This window comes from Myripristis murdjan, chromosome 7 (genome assembly GCF_902150065.1).
Source record: "Myripristis murdjan chromosome 7, fMyrMur1.1, whole genome shotgun sequence".
In the NCBI taxonomy this organism is placed as follows: Eukaryota; Metazoa; Chordata; class Actinopteri; order Holocentriformes; family Holocentridae; genus Myripristis; species Myripristis murdjan.
Window position 1 is genome coordinate 8,504,526 of NC_043986.1, and position 19,871 is coordinate 8,524,396.

At 42.8% G+C, this 19,871-nt stretch overlaps 1 protein-coding gene across 1 annotated transcript in view; it reads right to left on the bottom strand.

Moving 5' to 3' along the window:
• Positions 1-19,871, bottom strand: part of sema3bl (sema domain, immunoglobulin domain (Ig), short basic domain, secreted, (semaphorin) 3bl) — a gene marked incomplete at its 5' end in the record, with an annotated part of 65,597 nt that overhangs the window by 20,754 nt on the left and 24,972 nt on the right. Inside the window, 4 exons of the mRNA XM_030056334.1 lie at positions 46-188; positions 1,170-1,286; positions 5,973-6,063; positions 19,624-19,743. Of these exons, the coding sequence (XP_029912194.1) occupies positions 46-188; positions 1,170-1,286; positions 5,973-6,063; positions 19,624-19,743 (471 nt within the window). The remainder of the gene's footprint in view (positions 1-45; positions 189-1,169; positions 1,287-5,972; positions 6,064-19,623; positions 19,744-19,871) is intronic.

The window sequence follows — 19,871 nt, forward strand, 5'->3', positions numbered from 1 at the left end:
CTGAGTTCATCATCTGGATTAAAGTGCAGCCAAACAGTGTCTCACCGCACACACTCGTCCGACTCGTGTGTGTATGGCCCCCTCCCTGTCGCCCGCCTCCATGGCCTTCTCCGTGAAGAAGAAGTACACCTTGTCGTTGTCTCTGTCATCGTTGTCGGGGATGAGGTGAGCGGCGACGAACTTCGGGTCTGCAGAGGAGGACGGAGATTTTAACATTTTAAAGGTCTTGTGTAGCATTTGGCAATATTACTGTAAGAAAGTCATTTGAGGTGACCTCGAACTGCAGCTTTACAGTTTTAAGAGCACGTTTCTCCTGGAGCAGCTGGGTGCCCTTTGTCTTTACTCGAGACGATAAGCTGGAAGTGATTTTTCCATTGGCTTCTCATTTGTTCCACTGTCTGCTGCTGTGAGAAAGTTTTCATTGTGCTGGAAGAAACAGCAGCCCTCTCCTGTTCTGTGCCTTAATCTCCCCTCATTCCATAAAGAAATCAGCAGACTTTCCACAGGACCCAGCCCACGGCGCACAAAGATTAAACACAATAAAATGCAGGAAAACGCGGTGCAGACGACAATGGGGTCTGCCAGTCTTCTCAGTTATGATCGTTTTTTTTTTTTGTTTTTTTTTTTAAGCAAATTCATTTCTTTTCAAAAACCTGTAACCAGTAATAAACACAAGACCAAAAAAAAGTAAAAAAAAAAAAAAAAAAAAAAAAAAAAAAAACCAGACAAGAAAATGACTTGAAATTTAGCCACAAGTCCTGAAAATTAAAAAAAAAAAAACAAAAAAAAAACCTGAAAATTTGACCAAAAAAAGAGAATATTTTATTCTCGTAACATCATTTAAAATATAATATAATTATCATAATTATGAATATAGTTTACTGGACATTTTCCCCTCATTTTTGGATCACTTTCTAATAGTTTTCCCACAGTCAAGCCAGTTTGCTCCGGTTTCACAGGTTTAAATGTTTCTGAAAGGTTTCTGCATCCAGACACCTTTAACAAGCGTTTAACCACAAGACATCTGACATCAGTCCAGGTTTCAAAGGGTTAAAATTACATTACTATCAAATATCAGGAGAAATATCTTCATGACAGTGACTTAGTGCTTTGACTGAACATTAAATCGGACATTGAGTCATTTCTGTGTTGGATGCGTGCGGCCGTACCGTGCAGCAGTTTCTGGTCGGTCTCTATCCTCATGGTGGAGCGGCCTCCCATGCTCCTGAAGATCACCGAGTCCCTCCCCAGGAAGTCTGCCGTCAGCCCCGTGTACAGTTCCCCACCTGGGACACAGCGAGGAGGAGGAGGAGAAAAGATGAGCACAGATGAACAATAAGGAAATGAAGGATGACAAAAAAATGCATACAATTCAGAAGAAAGAGTGAGGCCACATCTAGAAGGTGCTGATCCACAAGTAAATGCCATTTTTTGGTCATGGACAATGCAACTTTTGGAAAGTGGAATTTCCTAAAAACACTGTTTTCCTTCAGCGTTATGAACAGAGGAAATGTTATGATGTGAAATCACTGATGCCACCACTTCGCTTCTTTATGCTCACAGTGAACTCTCTGACTTCATGTTCACCTTCAGTTTCATCAGTTTGTTTGAATATGTCGTCTACTTGCCTTGTTTCTGTCATCTGATTTTCGTTTTATACACGGTTTTGGACATTATTACAACTTTTAAATCGTATCTGCACTTGCGTTTTTAATTTGTCGTCGTCAAAACACGGCTCCAGTCATTCCTCAGCTTCCTTGCTCATCTTTTACAGTGGAGACTTGTGGCACATTTTTGATGATGCTTTTTGTTTTGTCTGTTTTTTTTTGTCAAAAAATAGAGAAATAAAGATGTATTTTCACAAATGTCCACATCCGAGAGAGGGAGGGAAGGAAGAAAGAAGAAAAAAAAAGCAGAACAAATCAGATTTCAAACAGAGCGGGAGGGAAATCATGAAACATGATCTCTCGCACATGTCTCACATCCTCCGCCGGGACGGCCCATCCGCAGTCATCTCACTTTCAATTTCAGCAGCTCCGAAAATGGATCTTCTTCCAAATAAAAGCAAAACACACACAAATTCCCCCCAAGAGTTTCTGACATCACATCTCAAAAATGCGCAGCGGTGCAGGTTATTCATCATCGCAGGACACCAGATTCGGCTGGAGTGGAAACATCGCAACAGCTGTTCAATCTCTCCGTCAGGGTCGAGCGTTGCATCATGCAAGGCCATAAATTTGTTAAAAACTGGAAATTATACAATGATCACGGCGATCGGTGCAACACGTTCCCATTCATTCACTCTTCTTTGATTCCCTTTCTTTTGTACTTATTTGGACTTATTGTATATTGTTGTATATTGTACATAGGTTGTATATTGTAGATAGGAGTGTTATATATACTTTTTATTTTATTTTTATTTTATTTTTTATCTATTTTTTACTTGCACAGTGCTGGAGTTGTTGTAATCGCATTTCACAGCTGCTGTACCCGTACATCATGCATGTGACGAATAAAAATCTTGAATCTTGAACGCGTTTGCTAGATACAGTTTGTAAAGGATGAAGACAAGAGCAACACTATCGTCAGTGAAGCGTGCAGTATGAGCTTTTGAAATTACACAGATGGTTTTCAACAGGCTTCAAGGGCCAGAGGGTCATGAAACTCACTCAACACACGAAAAGAGAGTTTAAACTTTCAATTCAAGTGAAAAAAGGAAATGTGGGAAAAAAAAAAAAAAAAAATTGCAATTGTGTGTTTGGCTTTGTTTTCCCCACAGCGGCGATAATCTGAGCCGCTCTGGACGCCGGCCACAGCCTGAAAGATTGTTTTAGTGAGAGTAAAATAATTCCTCTTATCACAGTAACGCAGGGCTGAGGTGAGGTTTATTAGATACACACACATCCTCCTGCACTCGAGCACAGACAAGAGTCAAACAAAAGTGCATGTAACACGCTGACACATGCGCACACAAACAGACGCCGTGACACAGTAATTGGTGATGACAGGGCTTGGGAAAATGTACGGTTTTACTGTGTATTTTCTGATTAAATGCAGAAATCAAAGAAAACTCTCAGGGAGTGCAGGTTACTGAAATGCTGAGAGCTGACGAAAAGGCCTGTCGGTGCATTTTTTATTTTTAATTTTCTGCAAAAAAAGAAGAAATTTTGACCTTTTTTTCCCTCCTCCACCTTGTGCTATCACATCGACATCTGGCTCCCTCTTTATCTGTATGTTTGCTTATTCTGTGTGTCCATCTCTGTCTGCGGCTCTTGCTTTCTCTTATTTTACAGCATTTTAAAACTGTTCAAGGCCAGTCTACTTTATGAGACTTACAGTAGAGAAGGTCACGGAAGCAGAAAAGAGCAGATGGCGTGCAGCAGAGGTCAGTGCTCGCTGAAAGGTGGATTCATTTTTGCTTTTTCTGTCATTTTTATTACACATATGCTTGTACGTTTATTGATCACTGAAAGGGGATTCCACAGGGAGGTCGGAGGTCAGGGTCACTGACTGGTTGCTTTACTCGCTACAAAACCCTGAACCCTGTTGACCTCAGTGATTTCTGTGTGGGTTTTCCAATATAAACAAGACAGAGATAGAAGGAAGCTGCTGCCCTGCTGAACCTTTGTCAGATTATGGCTGTATTCCACAAATTAAGTCAAAAGTTTTCATCCTTTGTGCAAAGACACCGTCATCAATGGATTCACAATATAATCAGAGACTCTGGTCAGCAGTGCAAAGTGTAATCCCAGGCAGCGACATTAAAATTAGCATGTGATGTTATTAACATCATCACCTGATGTACAGTGAGGTATGTTTGGATGCTGAGCTCCAAAGTGTCTATGTCTGTTTGCTTACAGACGGACAGACAGACAGACGTGTCCTTAACCCTGACCTCAGTTTAGGCCCATACAGATTAACCCAGATTAAGTTCAAGGGCCTGAGCTCCTACCCAGAAGCCCTCAGACACTTGACCTCTTCTGGTCCATTTTCTACTTGTACACTATAAATCTGACTGAGCATGCTCATCAAGCCTTTTACTACATGTTTGGTGTGTCTTTGTAACGTCCTTGTGATACAGTCGATATGAAGATGAATTCCTCTCACTTGTTGTTGATGATGCAAACAAAGTTGAATTTGATCAAACTGATCCCGAACCAAAACACAGGATATATTTTGAGTTCTGCTTGTTTGATCACAGCGTTCAAGTTGTGTCTCTGGACTGAGACAGTCATCGCTGTGGATGGACACATTAAGCAGGTTTGACATCATGTTTTGTGTCCACAGGGTCGTGTGTTTGTCACTAGGGGTCACACCGTTTCCCAGCTTTGGACTCTTAATGGACGTGACCACTCCTGATGATTGACAGCTGCCCTCTCCTGTAAACAAGCAAACACTTCCTGCAGTCGATTGGATGAACGCCTCACTAACGAGTTGTCCTCTCTCGGATTTCATTACGAAAGTAGTTCACCAAATTTTTTTTCCCGTTGAATCTCTTCTTTATTTTAGATCGACTGTGGGTAGCTTAAAAGTTTCTTGGGAGTTTCCAGAGGCAGCAAGTCACGCTGGACACCCAAAATTTGCACCAATAGCCTAAATCTCCACTTTATGCAAATGAGGAGACTCCAAACACAACATATTGCACGGCTGCTTACATAGACAGTGAATGGGAGGCGTGGAAAAGACCTCTGAACACGTAATAACATAGTGCTCCTGGAAGAAAATCTGATCCAACCATAAATCAGGACAGTAAGAACAACACCTACCAAAGCAGAAAACTAATTACAAATTATAGCAAGAGAAGAAAAGAAAACCAAGGACAACAGGGGAGAAAGTTTGAATATAATGTGTAGTAGGCAGAAGTATCAGCATGTAGCTGTGGATGCAAATAAAAGCCTTGGAGTCTTGGAGGTTGATAAAATCATCCAAAATTTGGGTCAAATTAATATTTTCTATCAAAAGTAGCCGTGCAATAAGCCGTATGCTACACAGCCACTCGGTATTGCAAAACAAACCCCTTCAGGGCCTCTGCGCCTCTCTGCCTCCCACTTGACTTGTGTGTCTGTGTTTTTATCAGTGTGTGTCGGCCTACCTGTCTCTCCCTCTCAGCGTGTGTATTGGCGCTCCTCGATACCTTTGTGTGTGTTGAGCTGTGCTGAGGTCAGAGCTGCTGAGGACTTGGCTCTAAGCGTGAGTCCTCCTGCCAGATACCGTGCATTATGGGACAGTACATATGGGTTTCTAAAGTTGAAGACACCCAGCTGCAGTGGAACGAGGTGAGGTAGCGTGATGCACACACACACACACACACACAGATACACACATGCACACACACCTTCACCCTCAGTGGCTCTCAGGATTGCCTGTCACTGTTATAAATCAGAGGTATTTCACAAGCTAAATACCTAATGACATGCAGAGAGGAACGCCCCAACTATTTAACCCAGTCAGCACAGTGCAAGAAAATGTGTGTGTGTGTGTGTGTGTGTGTGTGTGTGTGTGTGTGTGTGTGTGTGTGTGTGTGTGTGTGTCAATTCCAGCGCCAAAGACGTTTTCCCTAGTCGCTATTTAGCAGGGCTATTATCATTTCAAAACATGGAAGAGGCTGATGATGAAAGGTGAAAGGTTCAGAAAATAAAGAGTATCTTTGTATGGCATTCGATGCAGTTAAATGTGACAAGTTACTGTAATACAAGGCCAAAAAAAAAAAAAAGACAATGCTAATTTGAAAGCTTTGTCAGGGTGGGCTCAACTCGTGACTATTTCTATTACATTTTTTTTTTTTTTTTTGCAGAGTGACAGTCATTGCAAATGTTCATTTGGTGGAATCTTCTTTCGTTCAACCACGAGAGCTGCCTAGAAAATGGATTGTGTCGTATTTCCTGAGTTTCTCAAAGTTTTGGGCTAAAACGTACAACTAATACAAGCCAGATGACCCGGTCCTATTACAGGCAGAAAAATATGAGACTTACCACTGAAGGTGCTTGCAAAGGGGAGGCTGGGGTCATGAGGAACCTTCCCCCGGCCATTCTCCACGTTCACTGGGTCCATGCTAAACGCATGCTAGAGATGGAAAAGAAAAGGGAAAGAAAAAAAAAAAACAAGAACAACACAGTTATAGTCAGAAAAAGTCACCCATGAATGCAGGGATTTCTTAGAATAATCAAATCTTGGACCCAAATCCAAGACTTATTATACCATATCAGCAGTAAAATGGTAAAATATGGATCAACTTCACATTTTCTGCTCTTTACCGGAAACAAGCAATCAATAACCTCCAAAAAATGGAGACACGCAGACACTACCAGAAAATTAATCAGTTATAATTTTGATGGCTGTTCATTTTAATTATTGGTGTTTTTTGGTTGTTAGTTTGTCAAGTCGATAACTTTTGACAGCTGTGCTTTTTCATGTTGCTATGGTTACACGTTGGGAAGCAGATGAATTTAGAACGGTGGTTAAACTTGAGCCGAACTACGTGTGCGATGTGCGATTTTAACGCACACCTGACGGCCAATCAGAAACCAGTATTCACCCAGACCGTGGTGTAAAAATTGTTCTCTGCAGCCCAAGACTGTTACTGAATACAGAGGTACACAGGTAATACTGGAAACAAACAGGGAGTTTTAAGGTGGTTTGGGCTCAGTGCTTACAGAAAACCAAAGTTAAATGAGCAAACCTAAATAAAAGGAAGTGTTTTACAACTTAAACCAGATGAGCAGGGCTCCTACACACTCAACTAAAGTTTCTCCGAAGTTTTCTGTCTCTCATCGTCTCCCCTCTAAGATTTGATTGGATCTAATATACTTATCATTCCTCCAGTGGGGAAATGTTCTCGGTTTGGACACGGGTCAGCCGGCCTCCCAGAAACACTGGTGGTTAAGTATGTTACTCAGAGATACTTCGACAGCGATGGCCACGTGGGGATTGACCCCCAGGTGTTCTTAAGAAGAGGGCGACCTCGCTAACCACAGGGCTGCTCTGTCGCCTCTCTGTTGGATTGTCCAGGTGGAGAGGGGAAGCCAGGAGCCGGTATCAATTTCGACCCATGTTTTAGATTTATTTGTCCCTCCGGTGAACTTTGTGTCTGTCTGAGAACTAGGACACCGCATGAGAAATGGAGAAATCGAGCGGCGGAGTCGATGCCAGAGTCGAGGCCCATTTTCGATCCAGTTCCCTGTTCAGATGTCCTCTGGGGAGCTGAGCTGTCGATCGCGCGGCCAGGAGGTAATAAAAGCACCCAGAGAAGTACATAATACTGTCATCAAACACAAACTGCATATCAAAGAATTGAAAACTTTTCAGGAATGGAGAACGAATTCTTAGTTTCCTGTTGAAATGTATATTTTTAATTATTCAGAAGATTTATTACCAGATTTCAACATCCTAAGTCTGAGTAGCAAAATTAAATCAACACACGACTGACCAAGTGAACCTTTCGAGCAATAATCCAAAACATTTGTTTCGCGTCTCTCTCGCCAGCTGCTATTCAGCCTATATCCTGTTCAGGAAAGCTTGTACATTTGCTGTTCCCAAACTCCCACTGTCTGGCACTTTTTTCCTGGGAAAAATCTCTTGGTGGACAGGAAGTGATGCGTTTTTCTGCTTTGTTTGGAATAAACAGAGGGAGAACTGCGCAGTTAGCATGAGCAGCGATGGCCAACATGTCTGAACTGACAAACTACAGAAACTCAAACTGCACCCACAGAAAATCTGCAGAAAAAAGAAAAAAATCAACCGTCAAGTGCACACTGGAAGCTTGTACACCCGATACTGGAAGTACAAACTTCTGATTTGGATGGCATTCAAGTCATTCAGTCTATAATATAAGCAAAACAATGTGTAAGAATCAATCAGGGATGAGCACAGAAAGGTATTTTTTAGTGGGTAATAAAGGCTGCAAAGACCAAACAAAGCTGCTTTCTACTTTGGCAACAAAATGAACAGCAGAGATTTTCCCGCCAAAATAGAAAGCAAATGCTTTTTTTCCCAACTCAGTTAGCAAAATATTGTCATTTTAAATTTCTGCAAGCAACAAATGCTTTGAAATATCCTTTCTGAACCAAAAATCTACCAACATTTAGATTCAAAACCAATGTGGTGGAGCCTGCATCAACAGTATGTGACTGTTAATGTTCACTCATGCACCAACAGGAGCTAATATTAGCTTCTTAGCAACTGTGCCACTTTCATTTGCTTCGTTAGCCACCAAAACTGCTTGGTTAGGGTTAGGAAGTGGTCATGGTTAACGCTAAGAAACATTAGCAAATGTTTGCTAATATTACTGAGCGAACGTTATTTAGTCATTTCACACCATGGCACAGAAAAGACATGACATCAACGTATTCTTGATTTTTTTTTTTTTTCCTGATGACTGCACTGTTTTTTCCACCATGAGCATGAGATGTCACAACTTGGAAACTCGATCTAAATACTAGCCCAGTCGCAGACATGCTCATATGCTGCAAATTGTAAACACAGTAAATATGATGTTTCCGACATGCACTTGAAGGAAAGACCTCCCAGTCCTGCACACACGATTTGACTGACAGGTGATTTCTGGGAAATGCAGTGCGGAAACACTACAGCAACGAATGCTCGGCACCAAGCAGGATACCACTTACAGAATAATAATACAAAAAAAAGAAAGAAATCGTCAGGGATTGTTCATGTGACAATGGCAGTAAAGAGCTGACTGAAGAAAATATTCAGTTTCTAATGGACTTTTTTATTCATTTATTCATTCAGGCCAGTTGGTCTGGCCACATCCTTGATTTGTGTGATTGGTCCCGTCAAAAACGGCACCAAAGAGGGCCAGATTAGACAAAGGGCTTTTGTTTCCTGCCTGTCTACTCCCACTTCAACTAATTCAGTGTACCAGGCTCTCTCTTCCAGCACATTTTGGGTGTGATCGGTGCAAATTCAGATCTGCTTCCCAGCGAATAAAAACGAATCGAGGTCGACAGGGACCTAAGGCCTAGTAGTGTTTGATCCAAGCCCATATTACTGATTTAAGTGTCCTTCCAGTGAACTCTGGCCGTCTCAGTGTCTGTTCCTCCGGTAGACAATGGAGTATTGTTGCAGAGAGGGAGAGCCCGGGACCGAGCGGCGCACACAGGGGAGATGATGACATTGAAATCAGCCGGATAAAAATACTCTGAGAAACACAGCGGACAGCGCACACACCCACGCTCGTTACACTGTTGTACGTGAACCGGCGCAAACGCACACGCGGAGTAACGCGGCCAGAGCAAATTGCTACTGTCAGAAACAAAAAAGACGTCTGGCACCTCCAAAGCAGTTCAGGAAATAAGGGAAAAGATCAGATTTTTTGTTTTTTTTGTTTTAAATTTTTATTTGATGCACATGTAGAGTTTTGAATTTTTATAGAGGCTTTGAATGATACAGTGAGTGCGTAAAGGATTGTGTGTGTGTGTGTTCACTTCCATGCCACATGGTGACATGGACGTGAACAAAGACAATAATAGCGTGAATCACATCCCACTGATCTCATGATAACAATACGACTGAATTTCCTTGGTTTTTACGGCCCTTTTCAGGAAAACTTCCCTGCCTGTCTCACACACACACACACACACACACACACACACACATACTTGAGATTTCAGACAATGATCAGTTCCTGAATAGCAGACTTTGACCCTCTCCTTATTTTCCCTCCAGCCTCGCCCCGGCGTAAGCTGTTGGCTCTTGTCCAAAAGTCTGTTCTACTTTTTGATCTGACAGGTTACAGGGAAAAAAAAAAAAAAGAAACAAAAACCAAACAAAAACATGTTTTCTTTTCCGATCCCTGAATATGATGTATATGGATTTCATTTGTCATTTTCACTTTCCTCCGTGCCAGGAATGATTTTGATTGATTGTTTTCTAAGTTGTACCACATGTATCTGCGCTGCGCCTTCTGACGTTTGGACGTTCAGTACGAAAAGCGGTACTTGATGAAACAATTGCTGTCGGAAGAATAAAACAAGAATACTACTGATCCTAGTTTTACAAAGATTCTGGGTCACTGAAGTCCTTCACTGAGAAAATGACAGCTACAGGACAGCCGGGACGCTTTATCACTTTAGAGAAACTGAATAATAAACTTGAGATTTGTCTTTTTTTTTTTTTCCTAAAATGGATACAGAGCATTTTGTAAACGAGCTCCCTCTCTCTCTCTCTCTCTCTCTCTCTCTCTCTCTCTCTCTCTCTCTCTCTCTCTCTCTCTCTCTGTCTTATCTGTCCGTCCTTCTCTCTGTATCTTGGACTTCCTCTCCCGTCTCTCCAGCTGTTTCCCGCTTTCCATCTTTTTCTATGACGGGAACTTTTGGCTCGCTCATTAGTCATCTTTAATCTTTCAGCACCTCCAGTCGCTTTGGTGCCCGTCACCGCTTTGCCTGCTGCTCTGTATCTGTGTGTGTGTGTGTGTGTGTGTGTGTGTGTGTGTGTGTGTGTGTGTGTGTGTGTATGTGTGTGTGTGTGTGTGTGTGCATATTCAGTGTCCGTGTGTGTATGTGTCGTTCTAGGTCAGTGAATTTGTCATTCTGCACTTTTACTATATGTATGAGGTTGTGTGTTTGTGCCTGTGTGTGTGTGTGTGTGTGTGTGTGTGTGTGTGTGTGTGTGTGTCTGTGTTATCTCATTATGATCCAGGGGAAGGGTGCTGCTGCCTGTGCAGCTGATTAGAGGGTCAGCGTCACTTTGGCCAAAACTCTGCCAAAACAAATACACAAAAATGCTGCGATCTGGAGAGTCTAGTGGCACACACACACACACACACACACACACACACTCCAAGAGAGACAGACAGAGAGAGAGAGAGACATCCAGGTCACTTTGTACTCGGCTGTGCCAAGCCAAACACATCAGGACCCCCACGGCTAAGCCACTGAGACAACTGACTACTGACACACACACACACACACACACACACAGATATAAATGGCAATATATACATATACCTAAATACACATATGTAACTGCAGACAGACAGGCATGTGCACACACACACAACAGTATTTCTGTATTTCTATTATTCTCTACACATTTTTACTGATGACATTGATTCCTTATGGCCCAAATTAACCCAAACGGCTGCGTGCTTAATCTTAATCCTTAACAAAACCTAATCCTAATCCCAGTTTTAATGATGAGGAGGGAAAAGTGAGACCACACGGCCCAGCAGATGGAGAGGGAACTAATTACATTTACTTGTGTAACTGTAATTGAGCAGCTATTTGTGTACTTGTACTTTTTTGTGTATTTTTTTTTTTTTTTAAGTCAGTAATTTTATGGTTAGAGTGTTATACTTCACCGCATTTTAAATCACATCCATTTCAGAGAACAAATGATCAGTGACCTATGTGTGGAACCTTTCACAATAAAAGCTCAGTCGGGAAAAGATGAGAAGAGGGATCGGCTTCTCCTTTTTTGGTTCTACTTTTTGGCTGCGATAACCCAAAACGCTACACAGGATCTGAACCACTGGACGGACATATATGGACGAAAATGGTATCGGGCGTCTTATCTCATTCTGGGGAAGTCAGAAAAAAGGGGATTTTGCCTGAAAACACTGCAGTTTTTCTTTTCTTTACGTGTTCTTGAGTAAAACATCAGCAGAGTATCAGCACATGAGCAGCAGTTTGCAGTACTCTTTTCCAGCTCGGCCGCCCGGTCACAATGAAATGAGTTGTTTCTTCCTCTCTCCCGCTGAGTTAAACTAAGCAGACATCCACCTCTTTGTGCACCCGGGAGCCTTCCAGCCTCTCCTCTTCCTCTGCGCCTTCCTCTCCGTCCTCCCTCGGACATTTTGACACGGGATAGATGTTGAGGCGGCGGCCTACATGAGCGCTGAAAACCCTCAGCGCCAAACCGAAAGCCAAGACGCCACCCGCAGCCGTCCCGCCGCCGCTAATTGCATCGTTTGGGGGGATCGGGACGGACGTATCGCGCCGACATGAGATCAAAACAGATTTCATGGCTGTTTTCACCGTGAATTTCCACCCCAATCTCGCGCTCGTCCGGGTCGATGTTGAACTTGGCCTCCTCCGCCGCTCCGCCGTCCGTCAACTGATTACTCCTGCTCTCACCCCTTCATCTGTCTCTGTGGCAACAGCGTGGGAAGCCCGCTCTCCTTTTTTTTTTTTTCATCTTGTCTTTCTCTGCCTTTCTCCGTCCTCTGTTCCCTCATTAGTCTTTCTATTTTCATCCAGTTTTCATCTCTGTCCTCCGAGCCCTCTCTCAGAGGATTCTTCCACATTACTCGATAGATAGATAGATAGATAGATACTTTATTCATCCCGAAGGAAATTCACAGTTTTCAGCAGTATCCACAGAGTACAAGATTAAATAAATAAAAAATAAAGAATAAAAGATGACACTCGAGATCTAAAGATCTAAGTACCCAATGTGCAAAAAAACAAAAAAAAACAGTGTGCATCGATGTATACAATGTGCATAGATGTGGGCAATGTGCAAATTTACAGTATAAACAGATGATAAACAGCAGCAAGCAATATATACACTCTAAACAAGGAATATATTAAAAACTCGGCAAAAGAGGAGGACTGAGAGATGATGCGACGAGAGACTTTTGATCTTCCTTTAATGAAACTTTATCTTACCAGTAGAGAAAAATAAAAAAAAGGGCCGACAACGTAGAGCAAACCATCAAGAGACGGGAAAGAAAGACGGGCAGATCGTGTAAAATAAGAGTAGAAGAGAAAGAGGCTTTGTTCGTCTCTGGCGTTCGGGGCTTTGATCCAAAGGAAACACAACATATACGGCTGATTTATGAGCCATCGCAGTTTCACTACGCTCTCGATCTTTCAGGTTTTCTCCTCACTGTTTCGGTCCCGTTGGCCGAGCCGAGGACAGTTATTGCTTTTCTCCGCCGCCTCACAGAGCGGTCTGTGTGTCGTGACGCTGATGAAGCCTGTCACTGAGCCTCGCTGTGACGGTGAGAGGAAATAACTTACTTAACAGGTTGTTCACCAAACGCCAGAACGCAGAGCTGAGCAACTCACTTGGCCGCTACCAACAACTGGAACATGCAAACTGCTCCAGTCTGCAGTACGGCTCTGCTTGTGTGTGTGTGTGTGTGTGTGTGTGTGAATGTCTACTTCCCTGCGTGCATCAGCCTGCGTGTCTTTCTCCACATTCGTGTGTTTATACGTGCACGTCTTTCATCATGAGTGTGTGTGTGTTCCTGTCTGTATCTCTGCATATTTACATGTGTGAGCTTTTTGGTTTATATTTGAGGGTATGTGTGTATGTGTATGTATGTGTATATGTGTGTGTGGGTGTGTGTGTGAGTGTGTGTGGCCTGGTTCTTCGTATGCTGTCACTGAAATATGGTGGTTTATTTTCATGTCTCTGACACTGCTCAGGCAGCTGTGTCATTCACCGTGGGGACTCCAGTGTGTGTGTGTGTATGATTGTAGAAGTGTGTGTGTGTGTGTGAGAGAGAGAACCACAGAGGCAGACAGAAACTCTGACTCGAGAGACATATAAAATAGCGTATCCAAGTATTGCTTTGTGAATTATGATGTCACAAATTAGACAAGCCAAATGGAAAAAGGCAGAATTTCTTCAATATTGTGGAAAAAAAAGAAACGAGAGACGATAAGCGTGAGACAGAAAAAAAAAAAAGAGAGAGAGAGAGAGAACATGTCTGCCCCAAACGGAGATGAAACACCTAGAAGGTCAAAGGTCATCCCACCCAGAGTCCAGTCCGAGGGGTCGCGACCTCCGTCCCCAGGAGAGAGGTCAGACAAACAGAAGGCTGTGTGTTCCAGACCGGCTAGCGGCTGGTTAAATAAATGGACAGGATCCCCGCAGAGGAGAGCAGACACTGACTACTTGAAAAGACGGTTTTATTGGGCTTACACACACACACACACACACACACACACACACACAAACACATAGACACCACGTTCAGGCAGAGGAACGGTGCAGTGGTGAGAAACTGCACGGCTCTTGTTGTTTCTGGGACAAAAGAAACAAGTGAAAAATGTTGCTCACATGAATGTGGACGTTTTTAAAAGCAAACCTTTTTAGTATGGCTTTTAACTAAATTTTATTTTACTACATTTTAATTTATTTATTACTTTCAACCTTTAACTCTGGTTCTTAACTGAATTTTATCTATTTTGTTATTGACTTGTTTATTTATTTATTTTACCTTTTTAGACTGAATTTTATTTATTTGATTGTTTTTACCATTTTTCAAGTTTTTAACTGAAGTGTATTTATTCATTACTTTTATTTTTTAGATATTTACTGAATTTTAGTCTATATTGGTTATCTTCTCTCTAGTGTTTCCTCACTTCAAAGTGGCGAGTGTAGGATAGCGTTTCCACAGTGTTTTTAAATGTGTGTGTGTGTGTGTGTGTGTGTGTGTGTGTGTGTGTGTGTGTGTGTGTGTGTGTGTGTGTCTACTTATGTGTGGGAGAAGGGGGGATATATCTTGTGTCTGTTGTTTGTTGTATTGTTTTTATGTAAAGCACTTTGGGCTGCTCCTTTGGTATGAAAAGTGCTCTATAAATAAAGTTTGATTGATTGATTGATTGATTGATTGATTGATTGATTGATTGATGCGAGCTCCTTTTGGGCTAATTAGTAATGAGATCCATCATCAAGGCTACATCTGAACTAAACCAGGTAAATATAAAACACTTTTTTAACTAACACAGAATTTTCCACTATCAAAAGTTAAAGGCAGAATAAGAAGGATTTTCCTAAAAACAATCTAAAAATAATCTGTGTGTGTGTGTGTGTGTGTGTGTGTGTGTGTGTGTGTGTGTGTGTGTGTGTGTGTGTGTCTGCAGAGACTCTGCCCTACAACTGCTTTTTCCTCTTTTGCTGAGCTCGAGACTCTTCTGGGCGGCTCTGCCTTTGGGCAGCGGGTGTGTAGCTCCCAGCCAATCACAGCGCAGCGAGGCACAAGATCAATAGCACGACGTCCAACAGGAAGCTACAAAAATCACAGACCGCAGAATAAAGCAAATCCGGCGAGGCGAAACGATCCAAGCAGACCGAGCTCGTGAACCTGGAGTTTGGCTTTCACCCGCTGGTAAGAACTGAGGGAGAGGAGGAGGAGAAGGAGGAGGAAGAGGAGTGACACGGCGCTGGCTTCTCTGTTGAACAGGTAGGTGCCAGTGGGGCAACTTTACAGTTTGGGTCCATCCTTGGAAATGAACTTTGGATGCTGTGTTTAAAAACTCCAGCCAAGAAATCCTACTTACTCTGCCTTTAATTTTGATCCTGCTGCTGCTTCATGCATTAATCGAAGTTACCGCCATTATCTGACTGGCTAAAATACAGCAGCTGTGACAAAACGTCCATAAACAGCAGAAATGTCGAGTCAATGAGTGTGGATGGGAAACTATCAGGCGACAGCAAAGGGTGGATGTCAGAAAAGATGAGTTGATTTTAACTTAAAGAAAACTATTTAAAACCGAAAACAATTAAAAAAGGATGCTGATGCTCAAAAAAAGGCCCTCAGTCGGATCAGTGGTGCAGCGTTTTGAAAGTCTAAAATATGGACTTTTAATTATATTGCCCTCATTTGGCTGATGACAGTGCCAAGATTTATCACACTTTGAGGATTTGCACCTCTCTTGCTGATTTCATCGCCTGGGGGGGAACAACTTTTTTTTTTACATTTTTTTCTACAGTGGAAAAACTTTCATCACCTCCACCATCATAAACTAGTCAGCAGGAGCACAGGATTTAGAAATTGCTGGACGAAACTTAAAATCCGGAGGGAATTGAACACACCATAACCCAATAATTTACTCTCCAGCAGTTACAAACGTTGACGAAATCACATTTTAACTTTATTCAGAACAGGGCGGTGTGAGCAGGCGTCCTCGCTGCACTCCTCTTTTTCTGGCCTCTCAGCAGCACCAACAGTCTTTGAGGCTAAAGTGCTTTGCTCATGGGTACCTCGAAAGCTTGTTGGTGTTGGTGTCACTTTGACTTTGTCCAAGCAGAGTAAGATATGCACTGTTTTCCATGTTGTGCCATAAAACCCAGTCCCTCGGCCTAACCCTAAAACCACACTGAGGATGACAGATGGCGAGGGACGCACAAATTGACGGGACACCAAGGTGAACACACACAACGACCAGCGCACACACATCCAAGCACGCACACACGCGGGCAGCTTCAGCGACCCCTGACAAGTGACCAGAAAAAGAAAAAGAACAAACATGCTGCAGTGCACATATATGCACACACACACACTCACACACACACCTCCATCTCAACAGTTGGCGCTCTCTCACCCTGTTGTCTCTTTTTTCTCATGACACAGCCCCGTGCCAGGACCCTGCCTTCCTCTGTCCTCATGCCCAGTTTGAACCCCTCCTGCTGGGCCCGGCGTGCTGGCACACTGGGCTGCCTTCTGGAGGCCGATGGTGAAAATGAGCGAGCCACAAGTCTGTGTTTAAAGGGCTCCCTTCATTAATTCCATTTTAAATCGTCTTTCTGTAATGGCTCCAAGTGTGAGACACGGCAGAGGCTGCCACTGAGCCGAGTGGTTTTACAGAGAGCCTCCCTGTGCGGCTCAAAAGACGTACAGAGGCTTTACAGTGCAGCCGGATGGCAGAGCTGCATGCTGGGACACAAATTTGAACCCTGCAGGTCTGAGCACAGAGCCCAGTCTGGCCTGAAATTCCTTAAAAAAAAAAAAAAAAAAAAAAAAAAAACCTTTGGCACTAACAGTATCTGTTCCATTAGTCTGGTTTCCACCACAGAGCCATCCAAGGGCCACCCAAGGCTTCCTTATTATTTCATATGTATCTCATATATCCATATGTCAACACTTTCTCACTCCCAGGTCGTCCGAGCACGCTGCACACGTTTATCTTGCATCTGACCTGCATTGGGACCGCAGACAGTTCCTTACTGCATGTGGCGCATTTGAATCAAATTAGGCTGATCCATCACCGTGCTGACAGGAATGTGACGGAGAGCTGTCTGTCCGACTGCTTTGCTTTGTTATTCCTCTGATGTAACTGTGTCAGAATTTGATCACCAATATGGATGGCATGTTGCATTGCTGCTGGCTAAAAAACAAAAAAAGATCATTAAGGCATAGCGTATGCACTGTCTCTCACTAGTGTGGCACAATGTTGTGAAATGCCTCCATCAATACCTTTGGCTAAACAAAAGATGACGTCTCCATCAGTTTTAAAAAAAAAAGCAGATAGATGTGTCATCAGTGAACACACCCTCCTCACTGAACAGCCATTAAAAACATTCATGACCAGATGATGTGATGGATTATTGTGGCTGCAGCCTCGGCATATTGTAAAAGAAAACCCCGCTGCATTGCTTCTGGCTTCTGAAAGCCACACGGTTTACGGTAAATTTGCTTTAAAGAATCTCGTCTTGGACGTTGATCAAAAGCAAAGGGAAGCATTTGCTCAGCAAGCATCCAGTAAAAAGCTGTGACTTTCTGCGGGTGTCGCAGCTTTTCTCCCAAAACATTGTCCTGCTGGAAGTGTTTGCATCTTGTTGCCAACACAAATGGTGACTATTTTTGCACTGGTGACTGTGTGTGTGTGTGTGTTCATGGGGGTCTGTCTGTCTCTGCATTTGCTAGTGTGTGTGTTTGCACGTATCTGCATGGGTGTGCGTGTGTGTGTCATGATGTCCTACGACACTGGCGCCAGAAACAAAGAGGGGGCTGCAGGACTTGGAGGCCCAGGCTTCAATTTAAATGCTAATGTTCATTTAAAAGATTCGCACTTATTATCGTTATTACAGTCAGTCCAAGTCAATGTAATTGTGTTTACTACCATCATTATGGGAGTGCAAGTGGAGTTCATGTTATGTGAGGGATTGTCTCAAGTAAGAGGCTCCTTTGTTTGTTTAGTGTTTGTCGTCCGACTTTGATTTTGGGACAAAACAGAACATGAATGCAACACTGTTCAGCGGCCAACTTGGAAGTCCCAGATGTCTGACCTTCCCAACAGCACATGAATGCACAATTACATCAGACTGTAGTTCAGGACAGTTTAACGTTTAGCAGCTGTAGACGAGCCTGCCGGGCCCATCGGACACTGCACACGGCCGTGGGGGCGTGGAGGGGCTCAGCACTCTGCACAACACACTTACCTCCACTCTGCCGTCGTTCAACAGGCACGATAAAGCCAATTAAAACAGTGGATTTTCTTATTTAGTATTATCTTGAGTACCACATTCCTAAAAGTTTTAGGGCTATGGGGAAAGCCCATTGGTCCGAAAGCCCACTATTTCCAAAACTTTAATATTCTGAAAAATGCGCCATTGGACAAAAAGCCCATTAATCCGACAGCCTGTTATCCCAAAAATAAACGCCCATTATTCTGAAACATAATCTAAAAAATGGAAAAAAATGTCCACTGTGTAAATTCGGGTAAGTTTACTCAGGGGGGTTCCTCATTTTAAGGTTCGACACCGGCAGTCACTGACCTCCAACAACTCAAAAGTGTGTATTTTCGGAGCAGTGGGCGTTCAGAGCAACGGGTGTTTGGTCTCAGGGTAACAGGCCTGAGAACAAATCAGTCCAGTGGGACATATTTCAGACTATTTTTGGGGTTCACCACAACTGATGCCATCACTAAAAACTCCATATCAGACTGAAGCGCTTTGCTAACCCCACCCTCTTCTGATATAATGTTAGATTGGTAAAATAATTTTCAGTGAACATGGTGGATTTGTATCCAAGAACAGCACAAAAACGGCATCCTAGCATTTGCAGAGGCTAGTGGAGGATACAGGTGCAGTTTACTGAGTCAATCAAATGGAAGCCGTTCTGATTGGATCACACCGACTCTGAAGATGCTCATGTCGGTCTGAGCTGCACTCCAATCTGTCACTGTCACTCAGCTTGGCTATTAACAACATGGGAAAATAAACTTGGTAGCACCGTCTGGCTGCTGACATTTTCCATGAATACTGTCCAAGGTTGTGAAATTGTTTTAATTAACAGCATACGACACAAGAAATTCAGTTCTGGCTGAATTTATCTTAAAGCTGACTGGATGCGTTTCAAGGGGTTTGAGTCAAACGGGGTCAAAGATGCGATATATTGAACTTGAGTGCAGCACAAAGCCGTCCAAGCTGTTGTTAAGCTGTTGTTGATTATTACCGCAGTTAGCTGATAAATTGGGTTTGTTTGTAAGAATTATTCTAAAGGTCGTGATGATGCCCAGAATAACAAGATTACATCTGATGATCTTCTGTGTCACTTGAAGCTGTGACACCTTAACCAAACTAAAGAAAACAATCAGAAACTCAATACTCAAAAAATATGGTATGTAACAGTGATTTTTGTATTGTTTTGTATTATTTTTGCTGTGCCTGTCCACAGTCAGTACTACTCGAAATCTTGTTTTTCTTGTTTGTTTGTTTCTATCAGTCACATATTATCCTTTAAAACAAAAAAAGGATGATTGGATTTGAGCAGAGAACGATGAATCACACAGCCAGTATGAAGGGATAGGACTTGTCAATCAATCAATTTAGCTTTTATTTGCTCATATTGTTTACATATCATACTTCTGTTTATTTATCCCTGTCTTTTTTAACATGTTCAATAAAGTATAAATAATAAAAAGCGCTTACCTCTCCTCGGTGTCCCACGTAGACGTACGCACACATGGGCTGGAAGGCTCCGGTGCCGCAGGCCAGCAGGTGAGTGCGGTTGAAGGGCTGCAGGAGGCGAACGAAGTTGGCACACTCCGTCTGTAAAATGCGCACACACACACACACACACACACACACACACATACTGATGAAAACCTTGTAGCTCAAAGACGTGTGTTTCCAGGTATTGTGAAATATGTGTTGCTATTGTTCATCTTGAAGTGGAT